Raw genomic sequence first — 16,500 nt, forward strand, 5'->3', positions numbered from 1 at the left:
TGTTGGAACATCTGTTATCTAAAACAGGGGGAGATCAAGACATAAAGGACTGGCTGACATCCTTTGAGATAGTGTGCTCACCCTGAACGTGTGGGAAATAAAGGGAGGATCAATACTGAATGGATCTGAGAGAGCGGGACAGCAGGATACAGATGACATGGTACAGTTCTTCCCCATCTCACCAGGAACCTCTTTTGGTCCTAGCACATTGCGGACGGATCCCGGGTTTACTGGTGTTTCGCACGCCATCTGTTACGACGGATCATGAGATAACTCGTGATTTCTACATGCTGTCTTCAGATACCATCTGCTTGAATATATTTTAACTACTTTGTCTATTTAGGTGTTTACATCAGTAGTGAATGTATCAAACTCGATTGTCTCCATGCTCTTTTTGTTTATTTAGCATTGTAGTGCAGTTTGGTTAAATCAAATAGTTACTATTTGTTTGAATTGTTTTGCAAGGAGTTGTGCACTTATCCTGATCAAACCTCAGTGAAATGTAAAACATCACCTAAATTGCTCAAGGGGTCTCTCATTACACAAAAAGACTTGAAGAAATTCTTAGGCCTACTTCTTCCAAATTTTCAAAGTAATATAGATTATGTTGATTATTTGTACAAGATAGCTCCTAAAAGTAATAATGTTCCGCATACATTGCAAAATATTGTTTCATAATGTGAGACAATGTTTTATATTCAAAAACTGAAAGTCATAAATAAATATGATAAAAAGTTGATGAGATGTAAACCCATTTATGGTTTACAAAAAAAACAAACTAATAGCCAAAAAATACCTGGCCACTTGAGTAAGTTGGGAAAAATATATCCGGTTTTTAATGTGTGAGGACAGATGCTGTTGTCCTAGCACCTGCAGAAATGTAGCGATCATTGCCAGAAAAGGGTGTGATCCTTTAACATGAGACTGCAACTCTACCCCTGAACTTGGACGCCAGAATTCTGAAGGGCCTGATGGGAGCAACTTAACTTCCCTCCAACCAACAAATCTGGGATTGGCCATGATTAGTGCCACATTTCCTAGTGGTCGAGATAGCCCACTACTTTTGCACCAATGTAACCTCCCCAACATGAATGGAAATAGAGTAACTGGGAAGCATTTGTCAGCAACCTGTTCAGGCCCAGCAGCTGAATCTCATTTCCCTTCCCAACCTGAAAGACTCTGAGGAAGAATAAATTACAAATTAAAAGGTATCAGTAATAAAAATTGAATTTAAAGCAATGGACAAATAGGTTATGCAGCAGGAAAACCTAATATTATGCCTAGGTCTTCAGAGAGATTGCGAAAGAAATGGATCTCCTCTCAAAATTTATCAAGGGACAGGAAGCATTTAAAAGAAACCAACAATTGAAGGACCAGACTTGATCGGTTGGACGCTGACAGCGTAACTGAGTGTCTAATACCTAAACCACCTCTCCCTTAGGACCCGAGAGGACTAAACGATAACGACTGCTTGGGACTAATAAAATGATTGAAAGGATGAAGGCCACATTGCTAGAAAAACCATAGGTGACCTTAATTGGAATTAATTATTTAATGTGATTCTTCTAGTCATAAAAAAACTGCCATCAAATATTCCGATGCACAGTGACCCTATAAGTAGGGTAGACCTGCCCATGTTATGGTTTCAGAGACCATAACTCTTTACAGGAGCAGCACGCTCACCCCTTTCTGCCACTTCTGACCATTAACAAAAAAAAATCCAAACACTGCCAGAGTCAAGTCTGTCTCGTTGTGACCCTATAGGGCAGGATAGAACAGTGCTGATGGGTTTCTGAGACTCGTTATGGGAGGAGACAGCCCCATCGTTCTCTCTTGGAGTGCCTAGTGATGTGGAACTGCTGAAATTTTGGTTAGCAGCCCAACCCATCACCCACTACACCAGCACAGTTACCCAAAGCCCTTTATTTTCTAGTCTATTGTATATGCTAACTCCTATATGTGTGGTCCTAGTCCAGTTTGGAAATGATGTCTTGTTATGCTAATTAGGAAGAATTAAAGTGGCATGTAGAGTAAGTCCTGGTCTAACTACAGGATGTTACAGCACCACCCTTTCTCTCTTTGGGAGTATGACCTGCAGGCTAGTCATCCACATTGACATCAATATTAAAACAACTGGCTTGCTGTTTTAAGCTGTTCCTTTAATAGGCAAACTGCACCTACCTGCTTAATTGAGAAAAGCAGGAGAGTCGTTGGGGGAAAAAATGAGAGCTGTTTTCTTGATAAAATTTCTCTCCAAAGGTACATAGATAAGTATCTCCAAATAGACATAAGTGTTTATGAACGGGATCTGGTGCACCTGGCTTGCACAGAATGATCAAGTTTCCTCTATAAAACCTTTTGACTATCAGAAGACAAAGACCACACCTCCATCAAGGCCCCTGACTTGGGCTCGTCCCGACCGCTTCTCAAGCCAGCATGTGCAGAAGAGTATTCCTGAATCATCCTGACGCACGGCAATCAGATGCCATTACCACACCTACAACACAGATTCCTAGCCTAGACCTCAGGGTCCTTCTGCGGGGGTGAGTCCTGGGGTCCCCCTTTCCTTAGCCAACCTTACTCTGAGGGAGGGGAGTTTTCCTCACTATATTCAAGCTGATGCTGCACAGTGATCCAAACTATGATTTGGGGACTTGACAGCCTCCCCACCCACCGGAGCCTTCTCCTGGATGGTTTGTGCCTTCTGCCAGAACACGGAGAAGAGGAGTGTGGGTTGATAGCAGAGATAATAGAGTGGTAGAGCGCTTTGGAAAAGTTGGACCTTTAGGATGTTTTTAACCTGTATCTCAGTGTGCTGATCCTTCAAAAAGAAAGGATTTCTTTTTCAGATCCAGCAAATGGATGAACAGGTTGCTGACAAGTGCTTCCCAGTTACTCTATTTCCATTCATGTTGGGGAGGTTACATTGGTACAAAAGTAGTATTGAATATGTACATTAATGAATAAGCAACTGAAGAAAGGCTATTATTTCACAGGGAGTCTGACATTCTTAAGATCTCTCATGACGGTAATGAATAATGATATCATATTGCAATAGATTGAGTCATGAGAACCATATACAATCTAGCTAACAGTTACATAAAATATTGCAAGCGACAATGGTGATAATTAGATGTAGTAGTCTCAACTTGTCTGGGCCAGGATCCTTTGTGGGTTTGTCAGTTAAGCCCAAGGAATGCCCCATGAAATGACCTAACCCTATAGTCACCTCGATAATCAGATCTGCTATGAGCAACCAGTCGGTTGTCAAAAGATTAACATGGGAGATGAGAACCCTGGTGTAATTGAAAAGAAGTCTCCTCAGGGGAGTGGCTTACTCTCCATATAAATGGAAATTTTGGGAAAACTTGCATGCTTTTTGAACTTGAACCAACTACTACCATATTGCTTGCTAATTCTGAAAGTCCTCAGCAGTCTACCATCTGCCGGGTCAAGTTTGGTTCATTTTCCTGTGTAGCAAGCAGCTTTTGTTGTACCTACCCATGGTGGCTTCATAAGCCCCCGCAGCGAAGCAAATCAGTAGGAGTCTCCTACCAACATCTGACCCGTGGAACCAGGGCTGCCTGGACGCCGACTTGCCTACGTCTACAAGTGTGGGAGCCATTTTCTTGTCAAAATTCCTCTCCAAAGATACATAAACAAGTGTTATTGGTTTTACTTCTTTGGTGAATTAAATGTAAGACAACCAGAAATGGTAAATATAAATTCTATAGATAATAACCAATCAAACAGAATAGTCAAATTTACCCTGGGCTACCTCTATGATCTATGGTCATAAGACACCAAATATTTCTTTGATTTTTGTCCCACATTTGCGATATCACTTCTTATGGCTCATAAATTCTTACATTTGTCATTAGACCTCACATAGAGCAAGTTTGTAAGAGTACCTAAATCACACTTGGTAAAATGAAAGGGTAGCGAAAAAGAGGAAGGCCTTCAACAAAATGGATTGATACAGTGGCTGCAGCATTGGGCTCACCTACAAGCAGAGTTGTGAGGATGGAGCAGGGTTGATGGGTCAGAACTCACTCAATGGCACTTAACAACAACAAGACCATTAGGCAAGCTCGATAACTATTAGCCCTCTTAGTCATTCTCAAAAATATAAACACGAGATCTCGAGAATCAAGCCTGCTTTACTGAGGACTGGCTATTTAATAGAAATTGATTGATCATTTGTTGCTCTAAAGATTTTCTCATTGATCTTGAAGTTTATAATTGGTAGATATAAGATATGGATAAAAATTCAGGTTTGTGGTCTCCAAGTGGTTTCTTCTTCCTGACAAGAACATTTGCAAAATCGTACGGTGTAAAGGGTTAAACTTTGAAGAAACACTTGCCTTTAAGTCTCCAACTGCTGTATTGCCAACTTCACAGACATCCTGACATCCGTGAAATAATTTTCTTGTATAAACATTGACTAACCTTCGTTCACCATTCACTGTGCTATACACTTGAACTTTCAGTGTTGGCTAAAATCGGTCTATTTTTTAAAGAGTTTAGAACAAATGTGAAATGAATTCCATACCATGAAGCTATAAACCTCCTTTTTCATTCAGGAGGTCATGGTTCCTCGTTTTCAACACCAGAGACCATGTCCAGGAGCAATCTTGGTATGTTGCATTCAGTGACTAGAGGAGGGGCTTCAAAAAGCTGGTGGAATCATCCCATTACCTTTACATGAAAATTTGGAAGCCCCTGGATATTTCCCGACTTTAGGTTATTTTCTTGTATTTTGAAGGTAGTTTTTAAAAATCTTTTTATTGTGAAAATAAGAGTGTGTGTCAAAAGAATTGCTGCTAGAGTTCTAGGTCACTCATGCATACATTTATTCTAAACAAAATATGTTTAAACACATCCATGACTGGTGGATGGCAACAGACCAGATTTCTTAGTAATACTTAATCAACCTGTGTTCTAGTCTCATTAGAGCGCCTGAAGAAGTAGTGTGGTCATCACAGTAACTTCTGAGGGATCTGGTGGATCAGCTAAAATTGAGGCAGTAAAGTCAGTTCAGAAGGTTATGGAGGCTGTTATGGGGGACTTAAAAAAAAGGGGTAATCTGGATAGGTTTTCTGAAGGACACAAGGCAATCATGGGAGCTGATGATGGAGAAGTTTTAAGAATATTGAAAACTGCCTTGATTAGCAATAAACCAGGAAAATGGTGACAAGGATTTCATTTCCCCATAATAACAATATGCTTGCTCATTCTTTAAAGATGCTTGGCTGTGTCAAGAGAATTTCAGTGGGAACTTTTACCTCATCTGTCCTTCATCTTTGATCTTGCCTCTTCAGTTGTTACTGTTCCCCAAACTCAAAGAACATTGAAAAGAAACACAAATTTGAATCCCTTATAGATGTCAGAATGGCAATTTTGTCATGGTGTAAATTGAAGAGTAGAAACTTTGTTGAGGAAAGTTTAAAATGAAAGACCTACCACTTTCAGAGAGGCTAGATAGAAGCTATGTTGAGAACCACGTTTTTCTTATTTTTGCTTACTACAGGCTTCTATGACTTTGTAAAACTTCTGTTTTACTTTTCCTTGCATGTTAATTTGGGGGGGAAAGGAGACTTTCTACTTCCGTAAAGATTTACCATGTACTACAAGTGTACTTCTACTCTGTCCTAGAAGGTCACTATGAATTGGAATCGACTGGATAACAGTGAGTGAGTGGGTGAGTGGGTGAGTGAGTGAGTATAATAGTTTATAAACCACTACCAATAATTCAATGAGAAATTATAGGAGATCAATTATGGCTTGGCATCCATACTAATCACTGAAGAGCAAAAGTGAATAAGGAACAGTTAAAGGTACGTGAAAGAATAATATTATTATAATTCTTTATTCAAAATGAGCTTTGAATAACAGATGTCTTTAGTTAAAAGTCCATAATATCATTTTTAAATGATTAATGAAAATAGAATGCGCTTACATTTTTTGTTAGTGCTTAGAATTAAAAATAGATTTTAACATACAAAATTAATTAAGATGCATAATTATATCTTTTAGGTATATATAACACTCTTTTTTACAATTACTTATAGTCATATCATCCTGTAAGATAAACATTACTTAGCCATTGTCCTCAGTTATTAGGAGAAAACAATTGGAATGTTTTGTGTAGTTGATGTGATACAGAAAGAACAGGAAGAATTTGACTGTCACAAGTACAGAAGGTCAGGCCTGAGGAATATTTTGTCACCCAGACATGCTCACCCATGTGAGTTTTCAGTATTGGAGGATATGACAGCAGATATGAGCAACTCCATAAAAAGTCAGGATGTAGTTTTTTAAACAGTTGTTTCTTTGGCATTATATTCCTTGATTGCAAGTAAAGACTGCCCAATGTCAGACTATTCTACTGACTCACACATATTATCATTACTGGTGGATTAATTGCTCAAAGAAGATAGAAATTTAGGCTTTTTTTTGCCTGTGATTTTATTTTTATTAGACAGTGAAGTCTCATCATTAGATAATTATATAAGACAAAGTGTGCTTGAAATCTCCATAACTGTTTTATTGAATGAACTAGAAGCATTCTGAATATCTCTGTAACCAATTAATTACATGTGAAAGTGTGATGGGCTCTCAGATTAGCTTGTATTCATTCATATCCTGTCTTTGTGGTGGAACTAATTTATTGTCCTTGCCAATAACTAAAGGATGTCTCACAGATCCTTGTCATTAATAATAATCCTCATTTTTAATTAAAAATCTTAACTCTTTCACAGGGATAAAATTATCATATATATTATATTACATGTGTACATATAATGAATTTATATTTTCAACTAATATTTTATTTTAACACAAATAAAAAATATGTTAACACAAAATCAAATTCCACATTTCTACTCCACCTCATGCCTGCTTCACCTTGGTTTTCTATAGGGAAAGCTCAATTTCTCAGAAAGGGTTGAATACTTTATACTTTGGATAAGGCTGGATATTGTTTTCTTCAGTAACAACTGCTTTTCTCCTCATTTATCCTCTCTTTTAAAACTAACACAGTCATTTTCCGTCAGTAAATATGTAGTTAATGTTTAACCTATTAGATGACAAGGAGTGTGCTACTCACAGAGAAATACAATGTCCTCCAACTACTGACAATCCAGGGAGGAAGCTGGGCAAGTAGACCATTGAATTACAGCACTGTGGAATAAAGTGCTGGTAAGGAGTAAGCTGGATCTTTGTGTGGCAAAGGCAGTTAGCCACTGAGCTACTACCCCAAAGCATGGCGGTTCGAGTTCTCCAACAAGTGACTCTGAAGAAAAGTCTAATGATCGACTGCCAAAAGGACATGGTCATGGATGATCTTAGGCACAGTTTTACTCTGACATACATGAGTTGGCCGTAAGTCAGAGTTGACGTCACGGAAACTAACAAAGCTAGAAGAAATACATTCTGGGTCTGATGAGAGCAGAAGGAGGAACATACAGCATTGCCCTGCGAGTCTCAGGTGAGGTTTCCCAAAGCAAGGATTGTTATCTTAGTGTAATCGAAAGACAAATGGAGAACTAACCAAGATTAAGTGGCTGGAGGTATGGACGCTAGTGGTGGGGTTGGGGTAAGAAGCCAAGGGAGAATTTCTTTAGCTAGGAACAGAGGATGGGCAGAGGCGTGCAGAGGAGAATTCTGAGAATTCATGAATTCAGCAAACCTTTGGCTTTCTATTTTGCTCATTCCCTTATCGAATCCAACATTGTCAATGGTCCCCTTTATTTGGAAATATCACACTTAAAATTTTAAAGACATGAGTGACAGCAGAGAGAAGTCAAAATTTTAAAACATAAGACTCTAAAAGTGCGTAATATTTGCGTTCTTTCTTTAGCTGTCATCTGTATGTGAGGCTGCAAAAGTAAAGGAATTAAAGGGCAAACATATTTCAACTGGAAACTGTTTTCCAATTAACTTGTCAGGATACCGCCACCCAGGACAGAGGCTTATTTGGCAAGTCTCGGTAAACGAGCTGGTGTCAGGATCGGGGCTCTCTCACTCCTGCTGTGTCTTTCCTGGTGGCTTCTCTCTTCTTAGGACATGGAGACTCCATCTTGCCTGTGTTATTCTTAATCAAGAACTTTCTCTCTGTCTCTCCTGGTTTGCTGTAGGCCCTTTCTCCCTCCCTTTCCTTTTCATTTCCTCTCCCTCCCTGCCCCCAACCCCCTGGTGTCTGTAGGCAGATGTAGGAATTTGATTAGGAGCCAAAGCATGAAAAACAAGGCAAAGCTTTCCACAGCTCTGTCTGAATGAGCAGAGCTCTGTGGCTAGATGCAGCGAGGGTATGGGCAGGCCGTCTCCGGCTTATGAACGAGTCCCATTCGTATGCTTGTTTTTAAATCAAATTTGTACTTCAGTCTAAGCAATTGGGTGTGGTTTGTATCTACTGTTAGATATCAAATCATCAATTTGTCTTCTTAGCAGTTAGTGGATCGTGTACATTTCTCTGAGTCAGAACATGAAAGAAACAAGCTTTGCTATACTGATGTAGTAAAAAATAATAATGTGATGCACGTGGCAACATAGTGACTGTTTGCGACTATAAGATATTGTGTGAGTCTCAAAATATTGGTGTTGCAGGCTTTATAGTAGTTGGTTTATAGTTTATGATTATTCATAAGCAGACATTCATAAGCCAGGGACTGCCTACCTTTAGATTTGAGCTATCCCATTGCTTTACTAAAGCCAAGCCCACAATTTAATCCCCACCTCCTTCCTGACATTCAGCATGTATATAGGACACATTCAACATAAACCAGCGGCTCTCATCTTCTCTTGCAGGTTACGGTCTGCTTGGAAAAAAACTGACTGGAGGCACCCAGTTTCTGTCACAGGATCATCTAATAAGGTTGTATACGTTTGTTATTATTGGCATGAATCCTCAGCCTTTAGATATAGAAAACATAGGATGTATTATATATCACAAGTTGGTTTTTTTGGTTTGTTTGTTTGTTTTTTTCAGAGAAAATAGTCATGTAAAACATTCAAAGCCCTTAAAATTATTTGCCACTTTTAAAAAGTAGCTTTTATTGATGTAGTGTTTTCTGTTTAAAAGAGCTCTCCCATAAAACCACAGTGTTGTAGCATCCTTGTAAATCCTGCACACTAGATTATGCACAAAAGAGCGTCAGGAGGAGCGAGGAGAGTGGAGGCTGCCTTCTAGACGTTTCTGTTAGTTTGTCTGAAACTAGCTGGTGAGAGGCATTGTTTGTGAGCATCCCTATGCAACCCATTGCATGTGTTCTTGAGGGCGAGCGCCCTTGCCCTTGTAAACACAGCTGCTCTGCTAGTTAGAGCGTTCCGATCAATACACAAGTTGAAAGTCCTTGGTAATTAAAACAAGGTTACTCATTTACAGAGTATCACTCCTTTATCTAAGAATTAAATTGAGCAAATATTTCTGAGCATCTACGTTGTGAGAGATACAGTGCTGGGAGTTAGGGTAGAATGATATGCCAAAGAATTTTGTCTTTTTTCAGTCATTTAACCCAATTTCCCACATTTCTGAAGTCGGGTAAAATTCAAACTGCTGCCAGTATCTTTCCACTGACTTATTTCCACACCATAGTGTAAATAGAGTTTGAGACTAAGGTTTTCTCTGTGTACATCCTGGAAATGTTAAAAAAAATTGTTTATCACATAAAGAAAAGAGGAGTAATTTGTATAAATACAGGATATAAGATGCAAAAGAATGAAGGCTAGAGATTATAGTGGATGAAATGGGTAAACACAAAACTGAATTAATTAGAAAATGTCTACTACATAAAGTAAATTATTAATGTGTGATTACCAATAAGGTTCATATGATTTAGTTGTATCTATGTGCACATATATTTATGTAAAAGGAAATTGTTCTCTAGAAAGCAATTGCTATCGAAATATTCTGCTTGATCCATAGACCAATGATTTGCTGATATTTACAGAATGGTTCAGGAAATAATAATGTGGAGATAAGAGACCAGTTCATTACTCCCCATCCAATCAGTGTTATCTGGTTACCTTCCCGCTGCTGGTGACGCAGGATGACTCCGTGCGTGCCACGGCAGAGCTGCTCAGCATGCTTTTGTAGCCCCAAATTTCAGAATATATCATCCGGCTGTTTCTCCAAGGGAGCTTGTACCTCCAACCTTTGGGTTAGTAACCGAGGAAGTTAATCATTGCACCCCAAGGGCTCTTAAACATATATAGGTTCTATTTAGAATGAAGAAGTTGATGCTTGTTTAGAATGCTTATTTAAGAAAACATAGTTGATGGATTCACAGCTACCAAATCCAGGCCTGTGAAAAATAAAACTGGACCTTTAAACCCAAAATGAAGCTTTGCTGTTGAAATCTGTTTATGTTGGACTGCTAACTGAATGTGTGGAATCCACCAACAGTGCCTCGGGAGAAAGATGAGGCAATATGCCTCCTTAAAGATGCCTGGCCTTGGGAAGCCTGTGGAGCCGTTCCACCCTGTCTGATGGGACCACAATGAGGCATAGTGGGTTCCCTAGCAATGAGTTTTCCACGTTTGATCAGAGAACAGCAAACAGTATCAACTTTGCATAGAAGTGTAAGTTCTACTGTGCCTTACAGGGTCACTAGGAGTACGTAATCCCTGTGCAGCTGGACCCACATGGTTTCCCACTACTTAGCCCAGAGTTTAAGAAGAAGGTACATGTGCTTTTAGAAAGCATTTGCTTGATGAAAGGAAGGACAGAAGAGAGGAAGAAAATAAAGAAGTGTAAGGAAAAAGGAGAAAAGATCTTTCTGAAATTAATAAATCACTGTTTTAATTTTTTGTTGTTGTGTCTGGACAATAATGGCCTACATACTCAGGAAACTGAAATGCAGGGGGAAGGGAAATGAGGAAAAAAATAGAGCTGCTAGTGCATTAATCTATGTACTTGTTTTGAAACACTTTACTAATTGCAATTAAATGCAAAAGGATATTTTATTGTAAGCTGCTTAGTTTGACCCGAGGACCATACACTAAATATGAAGAGGCAGCTGGAATTCAGCCAACTATTTAATGATAAATCAGCTACTCGCAGTTGACTACAAGTCCAATTTTACAACCTCGGCTGAATGCCAAGCCAAGAAAGCAGTTCACATTCCTTAAAAAACAAGGCATATTTCTGCTAAGCATCCAGTTTGTGAGAGTAATGGGAAGATTTGTAGAACCTGTTGATATACAAAGATTAGCGTATATAAATACTTAGATAACAGCATCAAATGTGGAAAAGTTTGACATGATTAATTGTATGAACACTATACTTCTATGTAACATTAAAAAGCTTAAAATAGTTATGAACATTAGAAAAGTTATCGATAATAGTAACATATAGTCCAATAGTAAATTATTTCCTATAAATCAGTTAGTAAAAGGGAACACTCCTGAAGGGTGAAGGGATCAAAATGATCAAAACAATAAATTTATGAAAGTGAAAGTATATTAAAAAGTCCAAAACTTAACTAAAATGCACATTTAAAAATAGAAATAGCAACTCAGATGAGAAAATCTTGAAAATCTGCGTGTCTCAGTCTAATGAGGGTGAGAGATCATATGCAATTCTATATAATGTGCAAATCAGTAAAAATATTTTAGCAATTTGCTAAACAATATGATAGATATTGTAAATATGCATACCTCTGCATTCAATAATTTAATGGCTACTGCAGAGAAAATGTTCAGAGACATCTATTCAAAGATTATCAATTCCTGTTGCAGACAACAGATATTTCTATCAGTGATTCAATTAATTTTCTATGGGATATCCATATTATGTACTGCCTTAGAGACTTACCACCTCAGAGACCCACAGGCGCAGTAACTGTGCCATATTGGGTCACTATGAGTCAAAATTGAGTCAAAGGCAGTGAGATGTAGTTTATGGATGTAGCATCTATAAAAATAAAAACAGTATCTGCACCTTGAAAACAAAGTTTGCTCACATAATGTAGTTTGGTTAAAAGTAAATAAAAGAATGAGTGTAAAATAAAAGGTTATATCCTTTCATCAAACTGGTTCAATCTATATACTGAACAATAATCTGAGATTTTGGACTAGGTGAAGAAGAATTGATGAAGCTAGACTATATGAAGAAGAAGCATCCTGGTACCAGGACTGCAGAAAGGTTTATTAGCAACTGATAGTATACAGATTATACAATCTTGCTTGCTGTAAGTGAAATGGACTTGAAGCATTTACTGCTGAGGATCAAAGACTTCAGTTTTACTATGAATTACAACTCTATGTAAAGGAAACAAAAATCTTCACAACTGGACCAATACACAACATCATGATAAATGGAGAAAAGATGGAAATAGTCCGGAATTTTATTTTATTTGAATCTACAACTGATAGGCATTGAATCAGAAGCTAAGATATCAAGTAATGTTTTCCATTTGGTTCATCTGGTGGACAAGACCTGCTTAAGTGGCAAAGGACAAAGGTATCACATTAAGTACTAAGGTGCCAGTGCACCTGCTCCAAGCCCTTGTACTTTTAAATACATGTGTGAAATCTGGGCCACAGGAAGTAAAGATGGAAAATAGTTTATGAAGTTAAATTACGGTGCTAGTAAAAGAAATTGAAAGGACCGTGACCTCTGCCAGTTGAACAAATAGGTCTATCTTGGAGGAAGTAAAGCCAGAATGCTTTTTGGAAATGAAGATAAACAGAGTTTAAATCTGATGTATTTTGGAATGCTTTGGACATGTTGTCAGGGGGAAAAAACAGTCCCTAGAGAATGATATCATGCTTCTTAAAGCAAGGGGTCAGCAAGAAAGAAGAAGACAAGCCTAGAGATAAATTAGCACAGTGGCGTCACAAGGGGCTCAACCAAATTGTGAGGTTGGTATAGGACATGTATTTTATAGAACATCTGGAAGTGATGGAGACAAATCAACTAACAATAGCAACAGCAATTATTTTTGTATGCACCATTAATTTTAATATATAAATTAAAGGCTCTGTAGTTTTCATACATAATATATTTTATTATTTCTATCACTTATTTTTGGTTACTTAATCACTTTACTTTAAATACTCCTTCCTTAGTCTTTTATATATTAGACTTGTCTTCCTAATGATATTGTAGACTCTTTGGGTGCAAAAGTTAAGTCATGTACTTCTTTTTTTCTAAACGTTTTATTGGCATATAATTCACATATCATATAATTCAATAGTTTAATCACATCAAGAGTTATACAGTCATCACCTGAATCAATTTTACAACATTTTCATTCCTGACCTCATTGTTACTGTTGTTATTATGTGCCACTTAGAGACCCTATACATGGCAGAATTAAATAATGTGTAGTGCTCTGCCATCTTCACAATTGTTTCTATGCCTCAGCCCATTACTGCTGCCACTTTGTCCATCCATCTCATTAAGGGGATTCCTCTTTTTCATCTCCTTTTCTGGTATTCCTATTCTTCTTAAGGCTATCCAGAGTTTGGTATGATCCACACCGACAAATGCCTTGGCTTAGTCAATAAAACACAAGTGAACATCTCTCTGGTATTCTCTGCTTTGAGCCAAGATCTATCTTATATCAGCAATGACAACCCTCATTCCAAGTCCTCTTCTGAAAGCCTGAAGTGCTAGCAGCTCCGTGTCAAAGCACTGCGGCAACCATTGTGGGTGATCATCAGCAAAGTTTTGCTTGCGTGTCATATCAGTCATATTTTTCCATAATTTGAGCATTCTCCTGAGTCACCTTTCTTTGGAATAGGTAGAGCTAGGGATCTCTTCTTGTAGCTTTCTAACTCTGGGTCTTTGTAGATTTCAATATAATAATTGACTTTGTCTAGAGCTTCCTTTGCAATTTTCGATTCATCTCTTTGGCTGCCTTAGCTACTCTACCATTATAGCAAGTTTCAATCTCTTCTGACATCCACTTTGATATTTTCTTTCTTTCCTGTCTTTTTAATGACATTTCTGCTTTATCTATGGGTGATGTTTTGATGTCCTCCAACAGCTGTTGGGGTTCTGTCTTTAGTGCTCAATGTGGCATGTGTTTTTGAAATGTTCTCAGAATTCGGATGAGATTGACTGAAGGTCATATTTTAGCTATTATATATTTGTTTTAATTTTCTTCAGCTTTAACTTGACCTTAGATACGCGCAATTGAAGGTCTGTTCCACAGTCAACTCATGGCCTGACTTTAGTTGCTGAGTTGTTTCTTTTCAACGATGTAGTCATTGTGAGTTCTGTGTTCTTCACTTGGGATGTCCATGTGTATAGTCACTTTTTGTGTTGTTGAAAAAAGTTATTTTCTGTGAACAAATTGTTAATCTTGCAAAATTGTATCATGTGATTCACAGCTTCATTTCTATCACTCAGTCTGTATTTTCTAAGTACTGTTCTCTCCTCTTTGTTTCCAACTTTCTCGTTTCAATCACAAACAATTATGAATGCATCTGATTACATATTGGATCAATTTCAGACTGACAACATTGGTAGAATTCTCCTATGTCTTCATCACCAACTTTGGTGGTGTATAAATTTGAATAACAGTTTCCTTGCTTGGATTTCCTTGGAGGCAGGTAGATGTTATCCTACAACCGACAGCATTGTACTACTGTCCTTCATGATAGACCTGGAAATGTCCTTTCTGACAGTGAATGCCACATTATTCTTCTAGATCGTTTCCTTGTTGGCATAGTAAACCATATGATTTTCTGATTCAATTGGCCAATACCAGTACCATTTGAGCTCGCTAATGCCTAGAATATCGAGTTTTATGCATTCCATTTCATTTTTTGCCAATTTCCTATTTTCCTACAGTCATACTTCCTACATTCCAAGTTCTGAATACTATATTTTTGCAGGTATTTCTTCTCTCCTTGAGTTGGGCACCATCAACAAATGAAGATCTAGAAGACTCCACTCCCATAGGTTTTTCTCCATTCGCCACAGTTGATTCTACTTTGAGAAAGCTGTTCTTCATCAGTTATTTTTCAGTGCCTTCAGATTCAAGGGCCCCATCCTCAGCACTATTTCTGATAATGTCTCCATATGATGACATAAGGTTTTCAGCAGCTACTTCCTGCAGCTGATTCGTTCTTCCATTTGTCTGTCGGTTTGTCATATCGTGGTGGCTTATGTGTAGCTATCATCAGGAAGCTATGTCACTGGTATTTCAAATGCCAGCAGGGTCGGACAAAGTGAACAGGTGTCAATGTAGTTTTCAGATTCAGAATAGACTATAAAGAAGGAACCAGTAAGTAGTACATATTAAACATGTAAGAGGAACTCAGTATACTTAATTATTATTGGTTATAAATAATTTTATAGGATATATTAAATATCATTTCCATTTTTTTCTTTCAGGTCTCACTTTATCATGGAGTCTGAAAAGATTTGCAATGTGAATGGACTTTTAATATATAAAGATTTTGTCCCAAATTGGGATAAAGTGCAAGCTTTCCAGGCAAGGCCAGATGATCTTGTTATTGTCACCTACCCCAAATCTGGTAAGTTCTCTTGAAGTTTTTCCTTTTTGAACTAAAAATGATAAATCCACCTTAAGTAATATAATTATAAGGAGCTATCTTACATATTAATTTTCTATCTAATTTCCCCAATTAAATAAATACTGGGTCCTTCTGATATCAACATAGGAAAGAGGCATATTATTCTACTTTTTCATACACACAGTCTATACTTTTAACTTGAAAGCATTTTGATGTATACTGCTGACCAAATTAGAAATGCATGCACTACATATGGAAAAATGGAGAAGAATATCACATCTAGTAAAACTTTTCTGAAGGTCATACAAGGTGTGGGAGTGCATTGATAGGGAGCTGCCAGAGTTTCAGGTCATGTTCAGAAGAGGGCATGAAACAAGAGATACCATTGCTTAATCACATGGCTCTTGGCTCAAAGCAGAGAAAACCAAAAAGATGTTTACTTGTGTTTTATTGACTATGCCATGACATTGGACTGTGTGGATCAGAGCAAACTCTAGGTACCCTTGAGAAGAATAGGAATTCCAGTACACATTGTGCTTCTGTGGAGGATGTAAATGGATCGAGAGGAAGTTGTGAGAATAGAACAAGCTGAAACAGCATGATTTAAAACCAGGAAAGGTGTTTGTGTCAGGGTTGTAACCCCTCACCATAGTTATTAAATCTGCATGCTGACCAAATAATCAGAGAGGCTGGATTATTTGAAGAAGAATGTGACATCAGGATAGAAAGGACTATTAACCACCTGAAATATTCAGATTAGACAACCTTGCTAACAAAATGTGGAGGAATTGAAGCACTTGCTGATGAAGTTCAAGGATTATAGCCTTCAATCTGGATTATAATTTAATGTAAAGAAGACCAAAATTCTCACAACTGGAGCAATAGGTAACAACATGATAAATGGAGAAAAGACTGAAGCTGTCAAAGAACTTTGTCTTGCTTGGATCCACATTCAGTGCTCATGGAAACAACAGTCATCAGATCAAAAGATGTGTTGGATCGGGTCAA

General features: G+C 37.8%; 1 protein-coding gene across 2 annotated transcripts in view; it reads left to right on the forward strand.

Annotated features, from left to right (window-relative positions):
• The window catches only part of SULT1E1 (sulfotransferase family 1E member 1), a 75,897-nt gene that overhangs the window by 25,778 nt on the left and 33,619 nt on the right, over positions 1-16,500 (forward strand). For both annotated transcript variants that reach the window (XM_075544241.1, XM_075544242.1), the window contains exons 2-3: positions 8,809-8,875; positions 15,350-15,492. In XM_075544241.1, coding sequence (XP_075400356.1) covers positions 15,363-15,492 — 130 coding nt within the window. In that variant the 5' untranslated portion in view covers positions 8,809-8,875; positions 15,350-15,362. The remainder of the gene's footprint in view (positions 1-8,808; positions 8,876-15,349; positions 15,493-16,500) is intronic.

This window comes from Tenrec ecaudatus, chromosome 3 (genome assembly GCF_050624435.1).
Source record: "Tenrec ecaudatus isolate mTenEca1 chromosome 3, mTenEca1.hap1, whole genome shotgun sequence".
NCBI classification, from domain to species: Eukaryota; Metazoa; Chordata; class Mammalia; order Afrosoricida; family Tenrecidae; genus Tenrec; species Tenrec ecaudatus.